The sequence below is a fragment of the Accipiter gentilis genome, chromosome 24, assembly GCF_929443795.1.
Source record: "Accipiter gentilis chromosome 24, bAccGen1.1, whole genome shotgun sequence".
Taxonomy (NCBI): domain Eukaryota; kingdom Metazoa; phylum Chordata; class Aves; order Accipitriformes; family Accipitridae; genus Astur; species Astur gentilis.
In genome coordinates this window covers 2,062,999-2,083,838 of record NC_064903.1, presented here as the reverse complement: position 1 = coordinate 2,083,838, position 20,840 = coordinate 2,062,999, and the positions used below count along the sequence as shown (strand labels likewise).

The 20,840-nt window shown below is 49.8% G+C and overlaps 1 protein-coding gene and 1 non-coding gene across 11 annotated transcripts; one reads left to right on the top strand and one right to left on the bottom strand.

Moving 5' to 3' along the window:
* The first annotated feature begins 100 nt into the window (after positions 1-100).
* On the top strand, positions 101-19,402 carry LOC126050172 (ras-related GTP-binding protein A). 10 transcript variants are annotated; one of them, XM_049827718.1, is made up of 10 exons: positions 101-223; positions 2,928-2,961; positions 5,164-5,263; positions 6,260-6,326; positions 7,362-7,584; positions 9,674-9,769; positions 11,355-11,477; positions 13,710-13,801; positions 14,771-14,886; positions 15,921-19,402. In XM_049827718.1, the coding sequence occupies exons 2-10, from the start codon at positions 2,935-2,937 to the stop codon at positions 16,016-16,018; spliced, it is 942 nt and encodes a 313-aa protein (XP_049683675.1). In that variant the 5' UTR covers positions 101-223; positions 2,928-2,934; the 3' UTR covers positions 16,019-19,402. The 10 variants fall into 10 exon arrangements, 6 of the variants coding, with proteins under 6 accessions (XP_049683675.1, XP_049683676.1, XP_049683674.1 ...); XM_049827719.1 differs by lacking the exon at positions 101-223 and adding an exon at positions 2,038-2,055; XM_049827717.1 differs by lacking the exon at positions 101-223 and adding an exon at positions 2,042-2,060.
* On the bottom strand, positions 1,633-1,704 carry TRNAE-UUC (transfer RNA glutamic acid (anticodon UUC)). The gene has a single exon. It is a non-coding gene; the product is annotated as a tRNA-Glu (tRNA).
* Positions 19,403-20,840: the final 1,438 nt, after the last annotated feature.

The following is a 20,840-nucleotide window of genomic DNA, read 5'->3' as shown; positions in this document are numbered from 1 at the left end:
ATAGGGCCGGCGCCCGTTGCGCATGCGCACAGCGGCACCTCCCCGCCCGGCGCCCGCTCTCCCGCCCACGGTCCCGCCCCGTCCCGTCCCCACCCGCCCGTGGGGCGCGTAGCCTCGGTCAGGGATCCCCGGCAGACGGCGGTGCTGGCGAGGGGCTTCCTCCGAGGCGCCGTGCCCTAAGCTCTTGCTAGGCTGGCATTTCCTTACAGCGGCAATGTGACAGGTGCCAAGTCTCGGGGGGGGGGGGGGGAGGTCGTTATGTGAGGTGTCAAGGCTCTGAGGGGGGAGATACGCGAAGTGACAAGGTTCTGAGGGAGGACGTGTGAGGTGACAAGGCTCTGAGGGGGGATATGTGAGGTGACAAGGCTCTGAGGGGGCATATGTAAGGTGCCGTGGCTCTGAGGGGGGTATATGTGAAGTGACGAGGTTCTGAGGGGGGATTTATGAAGTGACAAGGCTCTGAGGGGGGATATGTAAGGTGCCGTGGTTCTGAGGGGGGTATACGTGAAGTGACAATGTTCTGAGGGGGATATATGAGGTGCCATGGCTCTCAGGGGTGATACGTGAGGTTACAAGGCTCTGAGGGGGGATGCCTAAGGTGACAAGGCTCTGGAGGGGGGAGATACGTGAAGTGACAAGGTTCTGAGGGGGGATATGTGAGGTGCCATGGCTCTGAGGGGGCTATATGTGAGGTGACAAGGCTCTGAGGGGGGGATACGTAAGGTGCCATGGCTCTGAGGGGGGTATACATTAGGTGATAAGGTTCTGAGGGGGGATATGTGAGGTGATAAGGCTCTGGGTGGGGGAATACATGAGGTTCCATGGCCCTGAGGGGGAGTGATACGTGACAAGGTTCTGAGGGGAATACGTGAGGTGACGAGGTTTGGAGGGGGGGTACGTGAGGTGGCAAAGCTCTGGCTTTGTGGCAGCAGCAGCAGCAGCATGGGGGCTGCCCGAGGACCTGCTGAAGCCAAGACCCCCAGCAGCCCCGCAAGCCACAGCAGGCGGGTGGCGATGGGCCCCTCCGCGTCCTACCGCTTCGGGGGAGCCCGGCTTCCCCACACAGCCGGGATGACAGCCTTGCCCTCGCTGGGTGAACTTGGGGCCATTTTGGTGGTGAAGCCCCATGGGTGGGTGTGCCATTGCCCAGCCTGCAAGTCTTCTGCCAGAGCTGTGTACGCATTAATTAAAAAGTTGTTGGATGTACCTGGCTTTGCTATGGAATTTCCCTTCATAAACGACTAGCCCTACGTGCCCATTTATATGTATATTATATATATGCGTGTGTATTTTTATGCATGTGTATCTTTAGCAGATTCTTGCTGCTGGAGTTGCAGTACAATACTGTTTGCCTTGGGCAGCAGTCAGGGCGGTTTAAAACACTCCGTGGGGCACAAGCATTGATTTTCTTGCCTGCGTTAAAGAAAAACGCAATTAACCCCGCGTTAGTTAGGTACTTTGTCGTCCAATTTACTTGGACGTTTTAAATTGAGGCAGGAGACAGGGTTTGCAGTGGCGGAGGGCTTCTTACAGCTTCAGGAGACTCCTGGGGTCGAGAGATTTGGCCGCAAAGGTGCAAAAATGAGGTCCGAAGGAGTCGGGCAGGGGGAAAAAAAAAAAAAAATCTGAAGCTTCCCATACCGGGAGTCGAACCCGGGCCGCCTGGGTGAAAACCAGGAATCCTAACCGCTAGACCATATGGGAGGCGCTGGGTGCTGTTCTCTCGGCCCGCCCCATAGCCCGGCCTGCCCGCACGCTCCTGCCGTTCGGGCCGGTACCGGGCTCCGGCGGGTCCCGTTCCGCCACCCCCGACGGGCCGCCGGGAACCCCCGCCCGCCCACCTGCTCCACATCCCTCCTCTATAAATCCCCTCCTGCCAGAAAGGGGCTGCCCACACCTAAGATGGCGGCCGGCGCTTCCCTGCCGCCCCGCTCCGCCCCCTTCTCTCTCCTCGCCCCGCCCGCCTCGGCGCATCACATGACGGGAGGGGGCGCGGGCGCGCGGGAGAGGGCGGGGTGAGCGCTCACGTGACCGGCGGCGGCCGCCGAGCGCTGGGTCTCGTGAGCGCCGCTGGGGGGGGGCGGGGGGTCCCGGGTGCCGCGACGGGAGCGGGCGAGACCCCGGCGGCGCGGCGGGCTCACGCGAGGCCGAGGCTTTGAGGCCTACCCCGGAGCTTTGGGAGGGGGGGGGGGGGACCGCTCGGTCCCGCCGAGCTCCGGCGGGCAGGCCGGCAGGCAGGCACCCCCGCCGCCGCCCGCGGGCACTGCCGAGCCGGCCCGGGAGGCGTCTATCGCGGCTAGAGGTAGCGGGGGGTGGCGGGGCCCGGCGGCGCTGGCTGAGCCGGGGGGCGAAGCCGCTGTCGGGCCCGATGGGGCTGGGGACAGCCCGGGGGCGGGGTCGGGGGGGTCGGGGAGCGGGGTCGGGGGCTGTCCGGAGGCCGGTGGTCGGTGCTGGGTGCCGGTGCGGGCCGGCGGTGGGGAGCGGGGTGTGTGGACATGTGACCCCGCGGTCATGGGTTGCTTGGTGCGGGTTCCGGAGCATCCCGGGGGGAAGGGGTAGGAGTAGGGACTGCGGGTGGGGCCGGCCCTGGCTGCCGTGGGCGAGGAGCCCCGAGCGGTCCGGGAGCGGGTGTCTCCCGCTGCCTTCCAGCGCTGGCCGCGTTTATCCTGCTTAGGCCTGTGTCGGCCGTGTAATTACGGGAACGTTGTTCGTCATGGGCGTGTTGGAGGGTTTTGCTAAAGTTTCCCCAGGCCGTCTGGAGCAGAAGCTGTCAAGTGCCTGGTGAGGTGGAGGTTGGGGGGAATTATGTCAGTGTGGGAGCGCTTCCCCTTTTGCACGGTGCTTCTGTGGGTGGGATTTGGACGTTGAAGTGAAGCCTCTAAGTGAGGAAAGTAGAGCAATGTAAGAAGATGGTCTTCTCTCTGTAGGTGGGTGATGCCAAGCACAGCCATGAAGAAAAAGGTAAGAAGTGAAAGGAGAATCCTTCACAGTTGTGTTTTCCTTCCCCATCTGCGTTTGCTAATGTCGTTATGTGTTTGCATCTCTACCTCGGTGTGTTTTTTGGCTGCCAGGTACCTCTTAAGACTCTCGGAGTCAGCAGATGTGTCTTTTGCTTAAAGTGCTAGAAATTAAAATTGGGTTTGGGTTGATTCGCTGGCATGAGTGGTAGGGCAACCTCACTGCAGGGCTATTCTCTATAACTGCTGTATGAGTGTTTCTGGTACGTGTTGCAAAACCCTTTGCTTGCTGAGTACCTCCCACAGCGTGAGGGAAGAGGATATGCTCTAACCTGCTTTGCTGGCCTGTGGGGAGACCCTTCTGGTGTGTTACAGAAACTTGCGTGGGGAGCCCGTAATTCACTGAGGGTGCCTGGGAGGATGAAACTTAACCCATGGGGAAGGAGTAGCACTTTTTCTGAGGATTGGGGGAGGTAGGTGTATTCCAGCAGTAAGCATATTCAAAGCCATTAAAGTGGCGGCATAGAGAATATATGGCTGGTCTTTCCATGGTGTGCTGGGATTGGGTTTCCTGCCTGGCCCTATGTGCTGGTGTCTGACCCCTTTGAAAGGCCTCCACGGTCTAAAACTTGGGACTTGGGTTTGCCTGTAGACTGACTTGGGCTGTGCCTTGGAGCCATATTGAGTTTCTGCAGGTGGTATGAAATAAGAGATGTTGATGCTCTGTCTTTCTGCTCTGTGTGTAGCTCAGGGGAGAATACAGCGTAGCTTTCCAGGGGTTTTTCTCTGGAAAGGCTGGTAGGTATGACCTGACCAGCCTGCCTCTCTGAGGAACAGTCCTTGTTACCAAACCATTGAGGCGTGTGGTCAGCTTCTTTTTGGAAAGGGCACTCGCCAGCCTGTGAAATGTTGCAGTTGCTCTCAGAAGGATAACTTGTGCAAACAGGGTGGTGTGATTCTGCCTCTCCTGTTTTGCCCTGAGATTCTGGCAGCTGTTGCTGTGCAGTCACAGAGTGAGGTTGGGAGTTGAGCGAGCACCTTCCCAGCTAGCGTTTGGCACTGCGGGCTGGGCAGGCAGACTCAGGCCAGTTGCACTCTCATGAAACCTATCCTTGATGATAGATTTTCAGGGCTGTTGCCAAAGGCTGAATTTGACTTTGTAACTGGAACTTGTTTAACAGCTGTTTTTGTGAGCAAGTCTCTGTTGGCTGTCACTGTTGGGGTTTTTTTTAATTTTTATTTTTAGATCACAATGTAGAGCCTTGCCTTGTGTGACTGTCTCCCCTCTTCCCCCGTCATCACCTAGCTTTTGGCTATCAAAGGTGCTACCTTTCCTTTGGCCTGATGGTCTGCAAACAGGACTCTAGAGTCAAGTGTCTCCCCTATACGATAGCCTGGTGCACTTGAACTGGGCTGTCCCATCTGCTTTTAACTTTTTGCTGGTCTTCTGACACCTAAAGCTTGAAAAGTAACTTGTATTTCACTTCTGATGGGGAAGAGAAAGCAAGTTGCATAAAGAGAAGGAAAAGAGCGTGATTAGAAGAGAAGTAATGGGTGGAGAATACCAGTGCCAAGTGGGCAAGGGATTGTTTCCAGCCTGGTCTTAAAGGCTTGAGATAAAGTTGATCCTTTGTCTTGGCAAAATCCTTTGCTGGCATCAAAAACATCAAGGCTTCACCTGTGGTGCCAGCACATTCGGAAAGCGTGCAGGTGCAAGGGGCTGGGGACCAGGGAGGCTGTGGCACCTTCGGGAGCAGCTCCCGCTCTTCCCCGAGTGCTGGTTATGAGTCCTCTGCCAACGTGTGTTGGGAAAAGGGAGTCCGGTGGACAGTGGCTGTGGGCTGGCTGCACTTCCTTCTGGGTGGTAGGCAGCTGGTTGAAGGAACAGGAGTGTGGTGCCTGGAAGGGCAGAGATTCTTGGTGGGGTGCAGGGGACATAGTTCAAGAATGCAAACAAGATGGAAAGGTTTTCAGTCTGACCATGATTTAGTGACCACGGATAGCAAGGAGGTAAGGATGTCTGTCTGTCCCCCTTTCCCAGGCATGGTACTCTTCTTTGCCTCTCTCTTCTGATGCATTCACATCTGAAATATGTTGATCCTGTGTTTTGGTGGCTTCGGCAATAAGATGTTAAACCCCAGGGAGCTGTGAAGGACTTAGTTCTCTGTGGTAGCTAATTCTTTCTTCTCTTTTTTTTTTTTCCCAGGTGCTGCTGATGGGTAAAAGTGGGTCTGGGAAGACCAGCATGAGGTCCATTATCTTTGCGAACTACATCGCCAGGGACACACGGCGCCTGGGTGCCACAAGTAAGACTTCTCTTCTTTGAACTGCAAGTTCTCAGGGCTCAAACCCCCTTCATTAAAGGGGTGAGGCTGTTCCCTCCAGCAATTGCTGCCTCTCCTGTGGAGTGGGTGAGTGTCTGCTGATCCTCCCAGCTGCCACACCTCACAGGGAACTTCACTCCTGAGTTCAGCTGAGGGGAGGTAGGAAGCTGGAGTGAAAAGGAAGGCAGGACTAGGTTCAGTTATGCTGCTTTATTCTTGAACTTTTATCCTTAACTCTTTTTTTGATCAGGAAGCAGCCTTTGCTGCAGCTACACCTATTGTTGGAGGAGTGTTCAGAGCTTCCGCGTGGTCCTTCTTGTTGGTGAAGCTTTTCTGTTGTTAGCCAGCTGATCGCTAGCACAGCTGGAGGCACAGTGATCTAGCTATGCACCTGTGGTTTTGGCAGGATGATACACTAGGCTTAATTAGTGTCTTCTGCCTTTTTTTTTTCCTCCAAAGCCACTCATCTGAAAAAGCAATAAATGATTCCACTGAAACAGGGGTATGAATTGTCAGGATCTAATGCTCCTCACTGAGAAGCATCTGTGAGGACTTAATGTCATGGATTGGTGTACGTTTCCTCTTTGCTGTAAATTTGGCCTGTTCATAAAGTTTATGTTCTTTGTGTTATGGTTTTATTTTTTTGAGGCTTGCTTAAGGCCTTGCAGAGTGTGCTGGAACTAATGTCATTCTTAATATACCACAAAGATCAGAGAACATGTTGTTGAAGGGGAACCACCTGCTGTGCTTCTCAGGAGACTAGAGTCCTGGGCAGAGAGTAGGAAGGCTTGAATTACTCTGGGAACTGTCTCTTCCCGTAGCACCATCAGCTACAGATTTATGTACAACAATGTTGTTTAGATGGGATTTTACAAATTGTGGGCTGTGTTGTGAAGAATGGCATTTTTGGCTGCCCAAGGAGGTAGCTCTGATCCGGGTGTGTGGTACAGTTGGTAAACTCTTGTTGTCTCTTTCCAGTTGATGTGGAGCACTCCCATGTTAGATTTCTAGGAAACCTGGTATTAAATCTCTGGGACTGCGGAGGGTAGGTACTGTTTATTCTTTTGCTTTTGAAACCGTTGGGGGTTAGCTCTGGGGAATAAGGCTGGGGATGTAAGAAAACAGAGGTCCTCCTGCCCCAGAGGGGACGAGTATGCTGCTTGTATATGAAGGGAGTAGAACAAGCTTCATGTGCGCACTGTAAGACTGGCGAGACAGCTCCGGAAAGAATGGATGCCACATCTTAGGCTTGTGTGTGGAGGCGGGTGGAAGAGGTTGGCATGATTATGCTGTCTCTTGAGTTACCCCTACATAAAAGGTGCAGTGTGGAGGTCTACCCTCCCCTTGCTGCCTCCTTTCTTCTGCTGGCAAAAAGGCTGAGCCCTTCACCTGGACTTTCTCCTGAGGTGGTGGGAGGTAACATGGGTTTCAGAATTGCTCATCACCAGCTTGATCCAAATGGGATGTGTGCTGAGAAGCGATGCTGAAGGTTGACAGTGATCCTGTGGCTCCTGGAAGCAGCTTTTTGAAGAATGCTTTCCCACTGACAGACCCTCAGCAGAGCTATCCAACTTTGCTAAGCTTCATCAGCTCTCATGTCCTCATGTGTTGTCTGAGCCACATTCAAAAAAAGTTAAAGGAGATTCAAATCCTGTAATAGCAGGCTATACTGATGGTTTTGGTTATGTTTTAGCTTCTGCTGCCGTGGCTTTTTTTATATGTAACTTTCTAAAAGCCAGTCTGGGTCCAGAAGCAATGTAGCTCTGTTTGCAGAGGACACTGAGCAGCCAGCTGTGATATGAGGGAAGCTTCAGCCTCCTGTGAGACTGATGAGCAGATGCTCTTCAGGGGCATCCAACTTGGCTTGGTTGGAAATGCTTAGGGACCCATACGTCATGGGGAATATTGCCACCCATGGAGTTCTTGTCTAGACTCCTGTGATAGGGTCCATAGCTCAAAATGCAAACCTTGCTTTTCTAGCAGGAGGTACTTTACACGTAGCAACTTCCCTGGCAATGCTAAGCAAGACCTGGTTGCTCTGATGGGAGTCTCCTTGATTTGTTGCTTTGCTCCTTCTCAGACAGGACACTTTTATGGAGAACTACTTCACCAGTCAGCGGGACAACATCTTCCGCAATGTAGAAGTCCTCATCTATGTCTTTGATGTAGAGAGCCGTGAACTGGAGAAGGACATGCACTACTACCAGTCATGCTTGGAGGCAATTCTTCAGAACTCTCCTGATGCAAAGATCTTCTGTCTAGTGCACAAGATGGACTTGGTGCAGGAGGATCAGCGGGATTTGGTGAGAAGCTGATATAGTTGCCATAGAAATGCCTTCAAATAGAGCATCTTTTGACTGTGCTAATGTGTTACTGTTTCATACTTCGAATACAGCCCCATCAGCACTGTTCCTAGAAAGGTTTCTCAGATGTTAAGGATTGTCAAAGCCCTCTAAGCTTTTTCTGCCTTTTCTAAATTGTATGTCATTGCTATCTCTTGCATATAATCTAGTGGAGAGCAGCACCAATGTTTTTTAGTGACAAATACTCTAAGCCTTTTCTTTTATAGCACTGATTATAGTGCTTTCACCAGACCTTGGCTCTAGAAGGGAGGTAGAACTGAAAGGAAGGTAGAACTGAAAGAAATCCAGCACTCTTAAACTCACAGGTCATCATGTGGATGGCTTTGTGGATGGTGGTGGTGACAGTGATCGTTGGTTTCTCTTTAGCTGTTGCTTTCAGTCCAGCATAGGCTCTGTTCTAAAGCATAACCACAAAAAAAAAAAAGTTGAAACTTTGCCAGTTAACTAGAAGGTGGTTTCTATCGGTTGATTCTGTCAGTTTGGCTTGCCTGCCCAGAGATCACCTCTTAAGCACTCCTCTGTCCCAAGAGGCATCCTGCAAAGGCTGGGGATCAACCTTTCAGAGATGTTTGGTGTTTTCTGTTCTTTTCAGGGCTTTTGAAAGGTTGCAGGCAGATTGGAAGATGTTGAGTTCCTACCAACCTTGCTTTTTCAGCTTGGACTGAAAAGCAACCAACTCCTGATACCAAATGAAGAATTAGCTTTGTGGGTTAGACAAGCACATCCCTGGCTGCTTGGCCACTCCCTGGCTTGCAGCAAGTTTGGAGGCCCCTTTAGGCTGTTGGCTTTTGTCTGAAGTAAGAAGTCTTATTAAACTCTCTTCTGATTCCTGGTGAGTATGTGCCTGGGCAGCTGTAAAGGAGGCCATGCGAGGTCCTGCAGCTGAAACCACACCCTGACCTCCCTGCATAGACAGAGTTCTTCCACGTAGCAGGTTGGCTTCAGATCACTCACACTGTCTGAGAGTGGTGATCCTCCTCTTCCAGTTTTAGTTCTGCCCTCCAGCTCAGTGCAGAAATAGCTCAAAGTTTGTTCATAGGGTTGGTTCAAGGAGCTTTTCCTCACTTCCATCTGCCTTCCCTCCAGGGTGAAGGATGAGTCTAAAGTCTTCTTGATGCGATCCTGTCCAGATTCGTTTTGGGACTAGTGGACAAATGCTGGTTCTACATAGTTGTGCAGGGTCTAATGAGGCCCTGAGGTTGAGGGGTAGACAGAAGAGGGGCCTTACTTCAGACACGCTTTCAATGGGTATCACTGCACACCCATCGAGATCTGTTTTAAGGTAACTGCTGCTCAGAAGAACAGGCAAATACTGGGCCAAATCACTGTCTCTATAAATCTTACTGAAGCCTTTGGTATCCCAGGATCCAAATGGTAAGTGTTGGCCTACGCAGCATTTCATGGGGATCGGTTAATGTTCTGTCATAGTCCTAAAAACAGTAAGCTGAGGTGAAGGTGGTCATTGTGTCTTCCTCTGCAGAGGCATGTGGCTGGCTGTCCTGCTGCTTCTTTAGCAGTTATGTAGGAGCCTGGCACAAGGCTGTCTGGTCTTTGCTGTTCCCCCTGCCCATTTTTTTTGTAACCATAAATTCTAAGGGCAGAGTGTGGTGTGAGAAGAGAAGACTAAGTACATGCCTCAGAGCTGCTCATATTGATGAACCTCAAGTGCTGGCTTCCTATCCTGTTCTCAGTGATGGAGATTTTTGCCTGTGACCAGGGACCTGTCAAAATGTAGGTCCTCAGAGACACTTGTGCGTGTCTGCTTCCATTCTCACTCCGCAACACCCATAGTTATTTCAGCTTTGAGTCCCAGTCAGATCTATTGTGAGACAGCCAGGATCTGCTTGTCCCTGCTGCTCCAATGGAAGGGGTTTCTGCCAGCCTGTCCTGGCCAGTGTGCTGTGCTGCTGTTTTCTCCAGTGCTGTAGGTACTTGAGGCTTGTTTGAAATGCATGCTGTAAATGCAATACAGCAACCACACCAAAGGCAGAAATATTTACGCTCAACTGCTAATCATTTTTTTCCCCAGATTTTTAAAGAGCGTGAGGAAGACTTGAAGCGCCTTTCCCGTCCCTTGGAATGTGTTTGTTTTAGAACTTCCATCTGGGATGAAACACTTTACAAGGTTTGTACAGCTTCCTCTCCGTATCTGGCTTCCCCCCTCCCGCTTGAAAACAAGAGCATGAGGAAGCCAAGTGGTTAGTTGCTACTGGTTGATTGGTGACTGGTACTTTTTAGTTCTGCAGCAACTACTTCTGGAGGTTAGCTGTTGTAAACAGCATCTGAGCATCCTGGTTTTAATTAGAAAAAGTAAACCCCCCCACACACGTTGGAGTCCTGATGTCAGTATCTTAATACTGCTTAAACACTTTGCCTGGCTACTTTAGAAAGAGCTGCTGCATCTTTTAGTTATGTTTATCCATGGAGTTGTTTCCTGTGTTTCTCTGCAGCACTGTTAAAACATGTGCATTTACCATCCTGGGAATTTGCTCTGCTTTTGGGAGGGGAGGATTTTGGGGGTTTTTTGTGGTTGTTTTTTTTTTTTTTTTGCTATCAGTCAGTCTTGACTGCAGTGTCAGAGGTCTTCCAGGTGTGGGAGTAGTGAGTGGTACCTGGGCTACACTGAGAGCAAATGATTGTTATAATTGTTAGCTAATGCCAATAAGCAGTAGTGGAGTGGCTGGGTTGCTTGTCTGAAGGTGAGGACCATTTGGCTCTTTCTCTTGACTTTGGTGGGACTTTGCATGGCAGATTTCACCATCCTAGCAAGTTCATCCCAAGCTGCAGCAAATTCCCCTGCCTTCAGTGTATGATGTGTTTGGCTGAGGCTGGTACAGTACCGTATGCCAGACATCACTCTTCATAAAGCATGTACCCAGCTCCCTCTAGAAATCAGCCTTCCCAAGCAGTGGTGTACCCTGTCCTCCTGCAGGCATCCCTGACGTTCATCAGTTACACTGGTTACTTTGAGCAGGTTATACAGTGGCAGACCTGTGCTGTTCTAGACACAGCCCTGCTGGAGCTCTTCAGAGCTTGTGCCCTTGGCTTGGGCTTCTAACTTTGCATTTGGCAAGTGGGATGGTCAGAGGGTTTGGTAAATATCAGATACTTGGTAATTAGGAGACCCCCTGCCTCCTGGGATGGAGCACGTGGTCAGGCACTGACGTGAACCTGGGTCAGTAGGTAGGCAGTGAGGTAAAGCTGAGCGTGGAGGACCTGAGTCTGAATGAGGAGAGACGCCTATTACGGCATCCCCAGTCCCTTCTGGGCTTGTTCCTGACTCATTGGGTTAGATTAGAGCTTTCTGTTTGGATCAGGGGTGAGCTGCCAAGTATCCATCTGCATGTTGACCTTGCTCAAGATTAAAAAAAACTTCTGAAAACTTGAGCAAGTTTATCTGGGAGCAGTAGACAGCAGCATTGCAAGCTTAAAATGAGGATGATTGAAGCCTGTTTAGTAGTATTCTAGTTTCTCTGTGACTGATGTGGAGAACTTGACGTAGTGAAGATGACTCAGGTCTGGGGTACCACTGGTAGTCTCCACTGTAGTAGAGATACCTGGACACAGAGGTGGGAGAAGCTTCTCAGTCTTTCCTAGGCTATCAACACCCAGAACTGCAAATAATCCGTTTTCGAGCATGTTGCTTAACAAAGGGATGAGGCAGAGGAGTGCTAATGCAGCCCTTATGTTGTGTCTTTCTTCATTGGCAGGCATGGTCCAGTATAGTCTATCAGCTGATCCCCAATGTCCAGCAGCTGGAAATGAACCTGAGGAACTTTGCTCAGATCATCGAGGCAGATGAAGTGCTTCTGTTTGAGAGAGCCACTTTCCTGGTGAATACAGCAGTTCTGCCCTTCGGGTTCCTCTGCCCAGCCTAGGATGGAGTTCCCTTAATGGAAAGTGCTGTTGTGGCAGTAGCCCAAAGAGAGGTGCCAGTGCCAGATGGCAGAATGCATTGATCCAGGCCTTGTGATATTGAAAGTAGCTGACGTGACTCCGTGGCTCGCGGGACCTTCCCAAAATTTCCACTTCTAGCAGTTTAGCTGAGGGCTTGATGGTTATTTCCCTCTTCCAGGCTGTGAGGGGGTTTCATATCCCCATTCTGTTGTCGGCTGTGGGACACTTTTGAGAATTCCTTTCTGCACAGGGCAAGAACCTTCTTTAGCTTGAAATTAACCTTTTCAGTTCCTCCTGGTCTGGCATTTTAACTGGTCTTGATTTCTGCTGTTATTTTTTTCATCTGATGCTCTACAAACCCGGAGTATGGATAGAGGATCACAAGCCATTGGATTGCAATGGCTTTCAAAGTTACCGGCTACATGGTAACTGCTTCCAATCTGTTGTCTCTGCAAGGTAAAATGTGTTGGTTAAAACGACCATTGCTGCTTGTCTATCCATACTTTTGGTTTCTGGATTGATCTCTTCAGACTTTGCACCAAAATCCTTGCTGACCTGGAGGAATGGGTTTGAATTTTTTTGAGTGTTTTCCCTGATGGCCAAATGTCTGATTTTGAAATGATGGAGGGAATGTGGAAAAGGAACCGTTACTTTTCTCACTTTTTAAACTATCAGAAGTAAACACCCGCCATTTTTTGCAAGTTCTGTTTTTTGACCTTTTGTAGATAACAAATAGTTCCACCTTGGTGGTATGTAACAGTACTTCTGTTATAAGTACCTTTTTTACTGAAAAAGAATAACTTTTGCTGCAAAATTTCTATGCTTATTTTCAGCGTAATGGTGAATTTTTACAAGACTCTTTCTTCTCACTTTTTTCATATATTTAAACTTCCCCTCAGGACTCTTTTCTCCTGAAGTGAAATCTTACTCTGAAATTGTATTCAAATCACAGTAACAGAAAAACCTATCTGGAAAATTAAGGAATGGACTTGCATACAATGAAGGCTTTGGTATGAATGCAGTCCTTGAATCTGGCTAAACCTGTACTTGTGTGAATAATTGGGCAGGTTTAAAAAGTAGGATGTACATGATTGTTTTAAGGTGCTCGAGGGGAAAAAAAAAAACCCCAAACCTTAGTTCTCGCAAGCCTGTTAAATGTGATTCCATGGATAGAAAAGAGTTTAGCATCCTTGCACAAGGGCATCTGACACTTCCAGTAGCAGTTGGTTTCATGATTCTTAAGAGCTTAAAGCACACAGCGTAAGGTTTTTAAAACACTCCTTTTTGGTTTGCTGTGGAAGGAAAGGTGATGCAACTGATTGTGTGCCATTCCCCTTATGCAGTAAATGCAGTTCTTGGTCCGTTAGCTAATTTGGCTGAGGAGTAAAGGTCTGTAGGCTACCGGCCTTGTGAAAATGGTCAGGGAGAAATAGCTGTGGATCATGCTGCAAGGATTTCTAAAAACTTTCGATCCTTTGAATCTTTGCAGCCAGGCACTAAGGTCTGCATGTTGCTGCTGGATCACTGTGTGGGAGGAAGAGGAGGGGAACTGATCTGAATGCAGGCAGCTTAGCACAGTCTTGGTCCGACTCGGTAAACTGGTGGAGAAAGAACTCCTTAGGAAACCAGCTGCCTTTGTTCTGCTTTTCTTAGGGAGGAATGGCTTGCTTTGGCTTTGAGAGCAGTGCTTGTGCATCCTACCTGTTGCAGAACGGGAAATTTCTCAGGTTCAGTCCTTGAGAATCTGCAGCACAATAGGCTTAGGAGGGAAAAGCTGTTCCAGCCTTTGTCAAGTGTCTGTTTCCCCTACCTGAAGTGATGGTCTTGCTTTTTTTTTTTCCTCTCCTTGCACTTTCTTTTTCTTTGAATCGAGGTTTAAATTCCTGCTAAATTGGAGTATTCACACCTCAAATGGAGGTCTCTTGCATATCTTACGTACTTGTATCTGCACTTGTGAAAGGCTTCCTGGTGATTGTATTGCCCAGTCTTGTTTTACCATGAAAGCACCACAAGTATTGTTGCAAATAGTTGCTAAGATTCAATCTGCAAAAGGCAAAGGGGAATCCCTGTGCTGGTCACCACCTGTTTCCCATGACTGCTGTTGAGTCTGAGAAACCTGTGCTGAAATAAATTGCTAACTCTGCACTCTCTCTCTTTCTGCCTTCCAGGTCATTTCTCACTATCAGTGCAAAGAACAGCGGGATGTCCACAGGTTTGAGAAAATCAGCAACATTATTAAACAATTCAAGCTAAGTTGCAGGTGAGCAGATTTAATCATTAGGTGGGGAAGATACCTCAGCAGGTATTTTGGCTTCATCCAGAAGCACGAAGGCTTTCCAAATTAATACTAGTTCTATGACTCCTCAGCAAGCTGAGATGCCATAGTTAAATTGCACCATGCTTAAACACAACTGAGTTAATTGTTATCTTTTGTAACTTCCTCCTTTGCTGATGGTTGAAAGAGGTTTGTTTTGAAATGGCCGTTTTCTTCTAGGCCTCATTCTCCTGGGCGAGGTGGGGAAGTTCCAGGACTGAACTGATAAATGAGTGACAGTCAACAGTGCTGCAGAAAGTCAGGTGGAGAGCTTTGCTTCAGACCCTGTACCACAATGCTGGTTTGGGAGGAAGAGGCTTGCAGACCCTATTTATCAATATTTCAAACAGAAAAGTAGAAAGCTTGCTTTGGAGTAGCTTGGCTTTTGAACAGCCTCCAGGTTCCACAGTGAGTTGGTAGTATCTGCAAGTGTTTGGAGCCTGAATAGGATGGAGAAAAGGCTGCATGGTTTACAGAGCCATCTCCAGATGTTTCAGTTTTATACTTACTTCTGCTGGTTATCCACAGAGGGTTCACCTGGCCTTCTAAATGGCTGAGCTGTTACATCTGTGGGGCAGTTGATGTTGACTGCCTGGGCATAGCAGACTCAGTGGGGTTGCATATCTTGAGTTACCTTCACCATTCAATGCACAAATCACTTTATATTGTTCTCATTTAGCTTAAAACTAAAGAGTTTTTTCTTTTGTAAAACAAAACAACAAAAACAACCAAACTTGTAGTTGCACCTGGTGTTGCTTGCCAAGTGGGAACTCAAACACTTCTTTGTTACCAACAACTCAAATAATGGGATGTTGGCTATGTGGATGCAAAAGCTGTTTGAGCAATGTTGCAGTAAATAGTTCATTTACTCTTACTTTTTTTTTCTTTCTTTCTTTTTTTTTCCTCCCCTCTTAGTAAGCTGGCAGCTTCTTTCCAGAGCATGGAGGTCAGGAACTCTAACTTTGCTGCTTTCATTGACATCTTTACATCAAATACATATGTGATGGTGGTGATGTCAGACCCCTCAATACGTAAGTTGAAGTGAAGACAAGCCTCTGGCCTCTGTTTTTTTTGGTTGTTTTTCTTTTGTTTGCAGGGACAAAAAGCTGAATGAGTCTAGTTTAAACAGTGTTTCCCTTGTAAAAATGACAAAACACCAGGCAAAGCAGTAAAACTGATTGTAATTAAAAGACAGAGAGGGATCTGCTGTCCTGCTGGTTTGCCCTGTCTGAGCAGAGGGTGGTGGAAGGTGGTTAAAAAGTGACTTTACCTTGCAGGAGGCAAGAGACGTGTGCCTTTGACAGCCGAGCTATTTGTTGCTGTCGAGTGAAGGATCGTAGCAGTGGTGGGGAACCGCTGTAACAGATGTGACCTGATTTAGTAGGTCATGTCTAGTAACCTATTTTGGGCTGTTCTGATCTGGCAGCCCCAGTAATTTTTGGAGAGGAAGCAGAGATGGATCATATCTGAGTTTTTGCTCTTGCTGCCTGAACTGTCTTAGTGGGCAAGGACTCTAATTATAGTAGCATCTATTTATCTTAAAGAAGAAACTGCAGCCAGCAGCGCCAGCCCTTACAGGCACAGCGTGACTGTTTAACTGTTTGCACAACTCCAACTGAAACTGCTCTGTTAGGATTCAAGGTGCTTAAGAGACACTGTCCAGGACAGCCTTGTGGCTTACAGTGTTGATGCTTCCTGTCCTCCTCTTTTTGAGTGGGTTACTGAATTAGGGAAAACCTGTGTAAACCCTCTGTCTGGATTACCAGCTGTGATGATATTGTGATTAGAAGCAGCAAATGAGCAGCTGTGGTGACTTGTGCAGCTATCCCTGTGAGCGAACTGCTTGACCATAGTTGACTCTGACTCTTCCTTGGTGTTATACTGAGGTCAGCAAACAGCCCAGAACTTCCAGTATTAAATTTTGCACAGCTAGGGAGCAGTGGGGTTGAAATAAGAGAGCCTACTGACAGGCACGTTGCTTTTAGGCAGCGTTTAACTTCTGAGGACTTGGTTACTTGCATCCCTTTTAATTTCTTTTATCTCCCCTGTCCCTTTTCCGTCCTAGCTTCTGCGGCTACGCTGATAAACATCCGCAACGCCAGAAAACACTTTGAGAAGCTGGAGAGAGTGGATGGACCAAAGCACAGCCTGCTCATGCGCTGAATGCTGGCCAAGGCACATGGTCTTTGGGGGGAGAAAAAATGAATTGGAACTACTTATTTTTAGGAGAATCTAACAATGTTGATGTCTTTGTTGGGCTTTGAAATGAGTGTGCTGCTTTATTTTTTCTCCTTTTAACGTTGGACACTAGTCACTCGGAGGATGTCTGGATACACTGCGGACCTTCAAAAGAGACTTACCTGGCGTATGTGGGGTTGGGAAGAAGTAAGGACAGGTGATGTGCACGTGATCTCGTACTCCTGGTTGTCATAGTGGCACAAGGCAGAGCCATTTTGGATGTTTTGCTCCCGGGTGATCATATAAGTCACAGGAATGGAATATTTACTGTTTTATTGGTTGGTTGCTAGAATACGTTTATAAATTTCTCCTTGTCTTCAGTCATGAAAATAAATTTTTGCTACCAGGGATTTCAAATCCTAGAGCTTTGGAAAGTGGGTTTTCTTTCTTCTAAAACCTAGGGCAGCTTTGGCAAGCTGCATTTCTCCTTTCATGTTATTGGGAGGGCATTGACTGAAGGCCGTTCCAGAGTTTCATTTAAGATAACTTCCCCCGCTCCGGCCTGACGTGGAGGCAAAATGCACTCAGCGGGTGAAGCAGTCAGGCTGGCATTGGCCTCTTGACGCTTGCCAAAGTGATGGAAAGACCATGGTAAATAAAAGGGGCCAAAGACCCTAGTTGACCAAGCAGTGAGATGGTCCTGGCACACCTGGTCTTCATCCTCATGATCTGGGAGGGGCTGGCGTGGGCACGGAGGAGCCCCAGAATGTGTGGTGGGTGGTGTGTGCATGAGCTATATTAGCTGTGTTTGTGATGAGCCGGTTGGACAGTGTTTGGCACTGATGTTACTTGACGCTACTGTCTATTTTTTTAATGAATTTTTTGTGTGCATTTCGATTAAACATAGGAACAACAAAAGCACTGTGAGTTAGGGGAATCTCTGGCTTGCTGGGTGGGAGCTGATGCTTGCCAGCATCTCTCTTGCTGCATCAAATTACTATATAAAAAAGGGTGTGGTGACTCTGAGCCTAGCTCTCCGCTTTGTATTCTCAAAATCATGCTTTTCCCCCTGTATCCCTGCCCACACGCACTGGGGAGGGTGGGAAAAATCTGATGGGGTGAGTCCATTACACGAGAACGGGGAGCTAAAGGGCATCTCTCGGCTGGAGAGCCGAGGGTGGGCTCCGCACAGTCTTCCATCGATTCCCAATCTTTACGGCATTAAACACCAGCGTCTTGCACCGCCTGCTCAGCAGATGCGTTGGTGCTCTGTCAGGCTGGGTGTGTTTTCAGTGAGAATCCTCAAGTCAGCATCCCTGTGGGAGAGGAACTTGCCGAGATTCCTATTAACAATTTGGGTGCTGGAGTTTCTGGAGAGCTTGGGAATGGGCTGGAGATGCAGCGGAGGGTTTCCATTTGTCTTCGGTGCTTGCAGGTGTGGAATACGGTCCCGGTCCTGGAGCAGGAATAGCAAATCTTGCCCACGGTCGCTTTTGTCTGACGTTGGGCCAGAGCAAGCCGAAGTGTGACTCCAGTTCCCTCTTGCGGATGCTGCCCCACCACTTGGACAAGGTCAGTCCCTGCTTTCACTCTGGTACGGTGGAGAAACTTCATGGCTTTCTGCACTCAAACCCTGCCCTCAGTGCTGTTGAGCGGAGCAAGAGGATGAGTCGCTGCCAATCCATATGTTGTCGGAGCCTTGGGAACATCACCTCTGAGGGATTACTGGGAAGGGCTCTCCTTGCTGGAGATGGGCAGCTGTTGTGGCTTCAGGAGTGCAGAAGATGGTTTATGGCCACAATTCCAGTGCAGATTGAAGCACCTTCTGCTGTGAGTACGTTTTCATAGCAGGCAGCTGTTCCTGCTGGAGACGGAGGAAGGGACAGTGGGAGAGGATGCCTTATTTCCATGGTTACAAGGTGTTGCTGTTGGGTTTCATTAAGGGATAAACTGCTTGGCGTGTGAAAGTGGGATAATGTTAAGGGGGGAAAATGTGGGGTGGGGACGCAGAGAACAAACTGCTGTGAAGGAAGAGGGGTCTGATAGCTGATGGGGAGCCAAACCCAGTGTGCAGGTACCCTGGCCGGCTGAAGCCTCTCCAGGGCTGGCGATATGATGGTGGTAGCTAAAGTTCTGCTCTTCTCTCTTAACCGCAAATCTATTTTCCTAAAGTATGCGTATTTTGGGGGGCTTTTTTGAAATCAATGTTTTCCTTTTGCTCTCTAGCAGAGATGTAGCTGGTGTTGCTCTGTGCGCATGCTGTCAGGTGACTGCCCTTGACATTGCTGAGCAGTGAGGCTTGGTGGATCAGGCTCCAGCACCTTCGCCCTACCTTCTGGAAGACTTAGCCCCTTACTCTGGTGGCTCTATCAAAAAAAACCAAACAACAGCAAACAACTTGATGCCTGCTCCAGATGTTGCTTTTACAAACATACTCACATGCGAGTCTGGCCCCAAAGAGCCAAACCGTACGATCTCAATGAGATGGCAGAGGTCCCTCCTGCTTTGGAACTAGTAGAAACTTCATGCCGCCTCTCGTGAAGATACTGAATACACACCCTTGGCCCTGTTCCCTTCCGCAGGCTGCCTTTCCTCTTGGAGCTGCCGTGTGGCCTGGAGGCGAGTTCCCTGGGGATGGGGAGGTGGGATGGTGGCTGTAAGGTCAGCTGTCCCTCTTTAAAGTGGTCGGGGCAGGTTCCGATTGCTGTGTGTGTCTTAGTACCGTAGGTTTTCCAACCATCTCTTTCCTGCTACCTGCATTGGACTAAGCATGGATGACTCAAGTAGGGTTCACTTGAGGGTGAACAAGCAGCTGGTTCCCCTGTGATGAGCTGCGTTCAGATCAGCTGAACTTTCGGAGCTCTCCTGGAGTACCGCATTTCGTTTTACCTCCTTAGTGGCAGCGTCAATGTCTCCAGGAGATGAGAAGTGGCTGGGTGGGATGGACGTGGGTCTGCGGTGCCTATCGGCTGCCAGGTACTGCTCTCCAGCTGGGAGCGAGATCCTCGAACACATCCAGCAGGTGATGTGGATGCTGCAGGGTGAGCTCAAGTTCCCTGACAGTCACTTTGCTCTGTTTAATCGTGACTTGTAGGCACCTCATGAGTAGCGTCCGCACTGTCCCTCAGGGTCTGGAATTCAGAAGATCTTGCATCCAAGATCCACTTGTATCTCAAACGCTTGTGGCTTGGCACAGAATTACGTAGGCAAGGTCCCGTCTCCATGTCCGTTGTCCTGCTGCAGGCAGGTCTGCGTGGACAGCTCAGGGACTTGAGCATCTCCAAGGATGGGGTCTCCTATCCAAGAGCTCCATTGCATTGTGTGATCACCCTTATGATTTTAAAATTAATAATAAAAATCCATGTATCAGAGCTTCCCGTGTTGCAGCTTGAGCCCTTGCCTCTTGTCCTGTCCCCACCCCTCTCCACCAAGAGTCTGGCTCTTTCCCGTCCCCTCCAGGTACGCCCTTACAGGCGGTGGCGAGAGCCCCTGAGCTGACCCAGCGCCCTCGGCCTCTCCTTGTACCTCCTGGATGTGCTCCAGTATCTCTCTGCCCACTTTTCTTGCGCTAGGGAACCCCAATCCAGACATGGGGTGCAGCTTGGGGTCTCAAAAGTGCTGAAGAGCGAGGAACAGTCACCTCCTCCATAACTGTGGGGACTTCCCGATGCTCACTACACCCCCTTGAATCCACTAGTTCCTTCAATTTTCCACCTTATCGCCCGTTTTTCCATATGTTTCTCAAGGACTGTGTCGATGTTTGGGGTTGCTCAGGTTGCGCTTGGTCGGGCTGGAAGAGGGTCAAGACCTGCGCTCGGAGGGGTGTTCTCCAGAGCCAAAGCACTTAGCGTGAACAGCTCGGTACGGTTGGACCTCAAGATGCCAAAGGTGGTGGATCCGGCTCATCGGGGAGGAGAGAGGCAGGGCAGTGCGTCGCCAAGATCCTGCGGGTTTTAGTTCATGGAATCGATGATCCCATCTGTGGTTAACGATGGAGCTACTGCAGGGTGCTGGGTTAGAGCCTCCAGATGAGCTCAGCGGGCGGAGGGCTACGTCCATCGCCCGTGGTGGCCATCTCCATGGACCTGGATTCAGTCTTGATGCCAAAACCAAGGCTCCTGCTCCTTGGAGCCAAAAGGCCGGTGGCTTTGGACCTTCACGTGCCCCCGTCGCTGCGGTAGAGCTCAAGGGACCACTCAAAGTCATCCTCGAACAGACGTGGCTGTAGGGAGGGGGTACACCCCGGTCCCCCCCAACCGCCAGCAGCCCTGCACCGGGCTCGTGTTTTCCCTACGGCCGTATTTTTGGAGCTCCTGGGGGGGGGGAAGGGGGGACTTGCCACCTTTTTTCCTTTTTTTCTGTCATTTTTGGGGGGCATTACCTGGTATTTCAGGGCTTGCAGCTGGTTCTTCAGCTCGATGATGTGTGTGGGGGGGGTGTCCCCGTGGGCGCAGCGCTCGCACTCGCCACCCCAGCTCCATCCCCAAAAAGCTTTTCCCGTCCCCAAAAGTTTCATAGTTCTGGGGAAGGTGGGGGGGTGGGTTTTGGCCAAGTGGGGCCCATACCCGTGAAGGTGGGGGGGCTCAGCCTGGTGCCTCCCCCCTGAACGTTTTCTAGAGAGGAGGAGATTGTATTTTATTTTATTTTTTATTTTTCCTCAAAAAAGGGCATTTTTTTTGCACAAAACCTCAGCTCCTGCAGTCGTCCCAGGCAGGGTCGGGGACCCCCGGGGCTGGGGTCCACCTGGCCAGGAGCTGCGAGGTCCCTGGACAAGGGGCCCGAGACCCCCAGGAAGGAACTGGGGGAC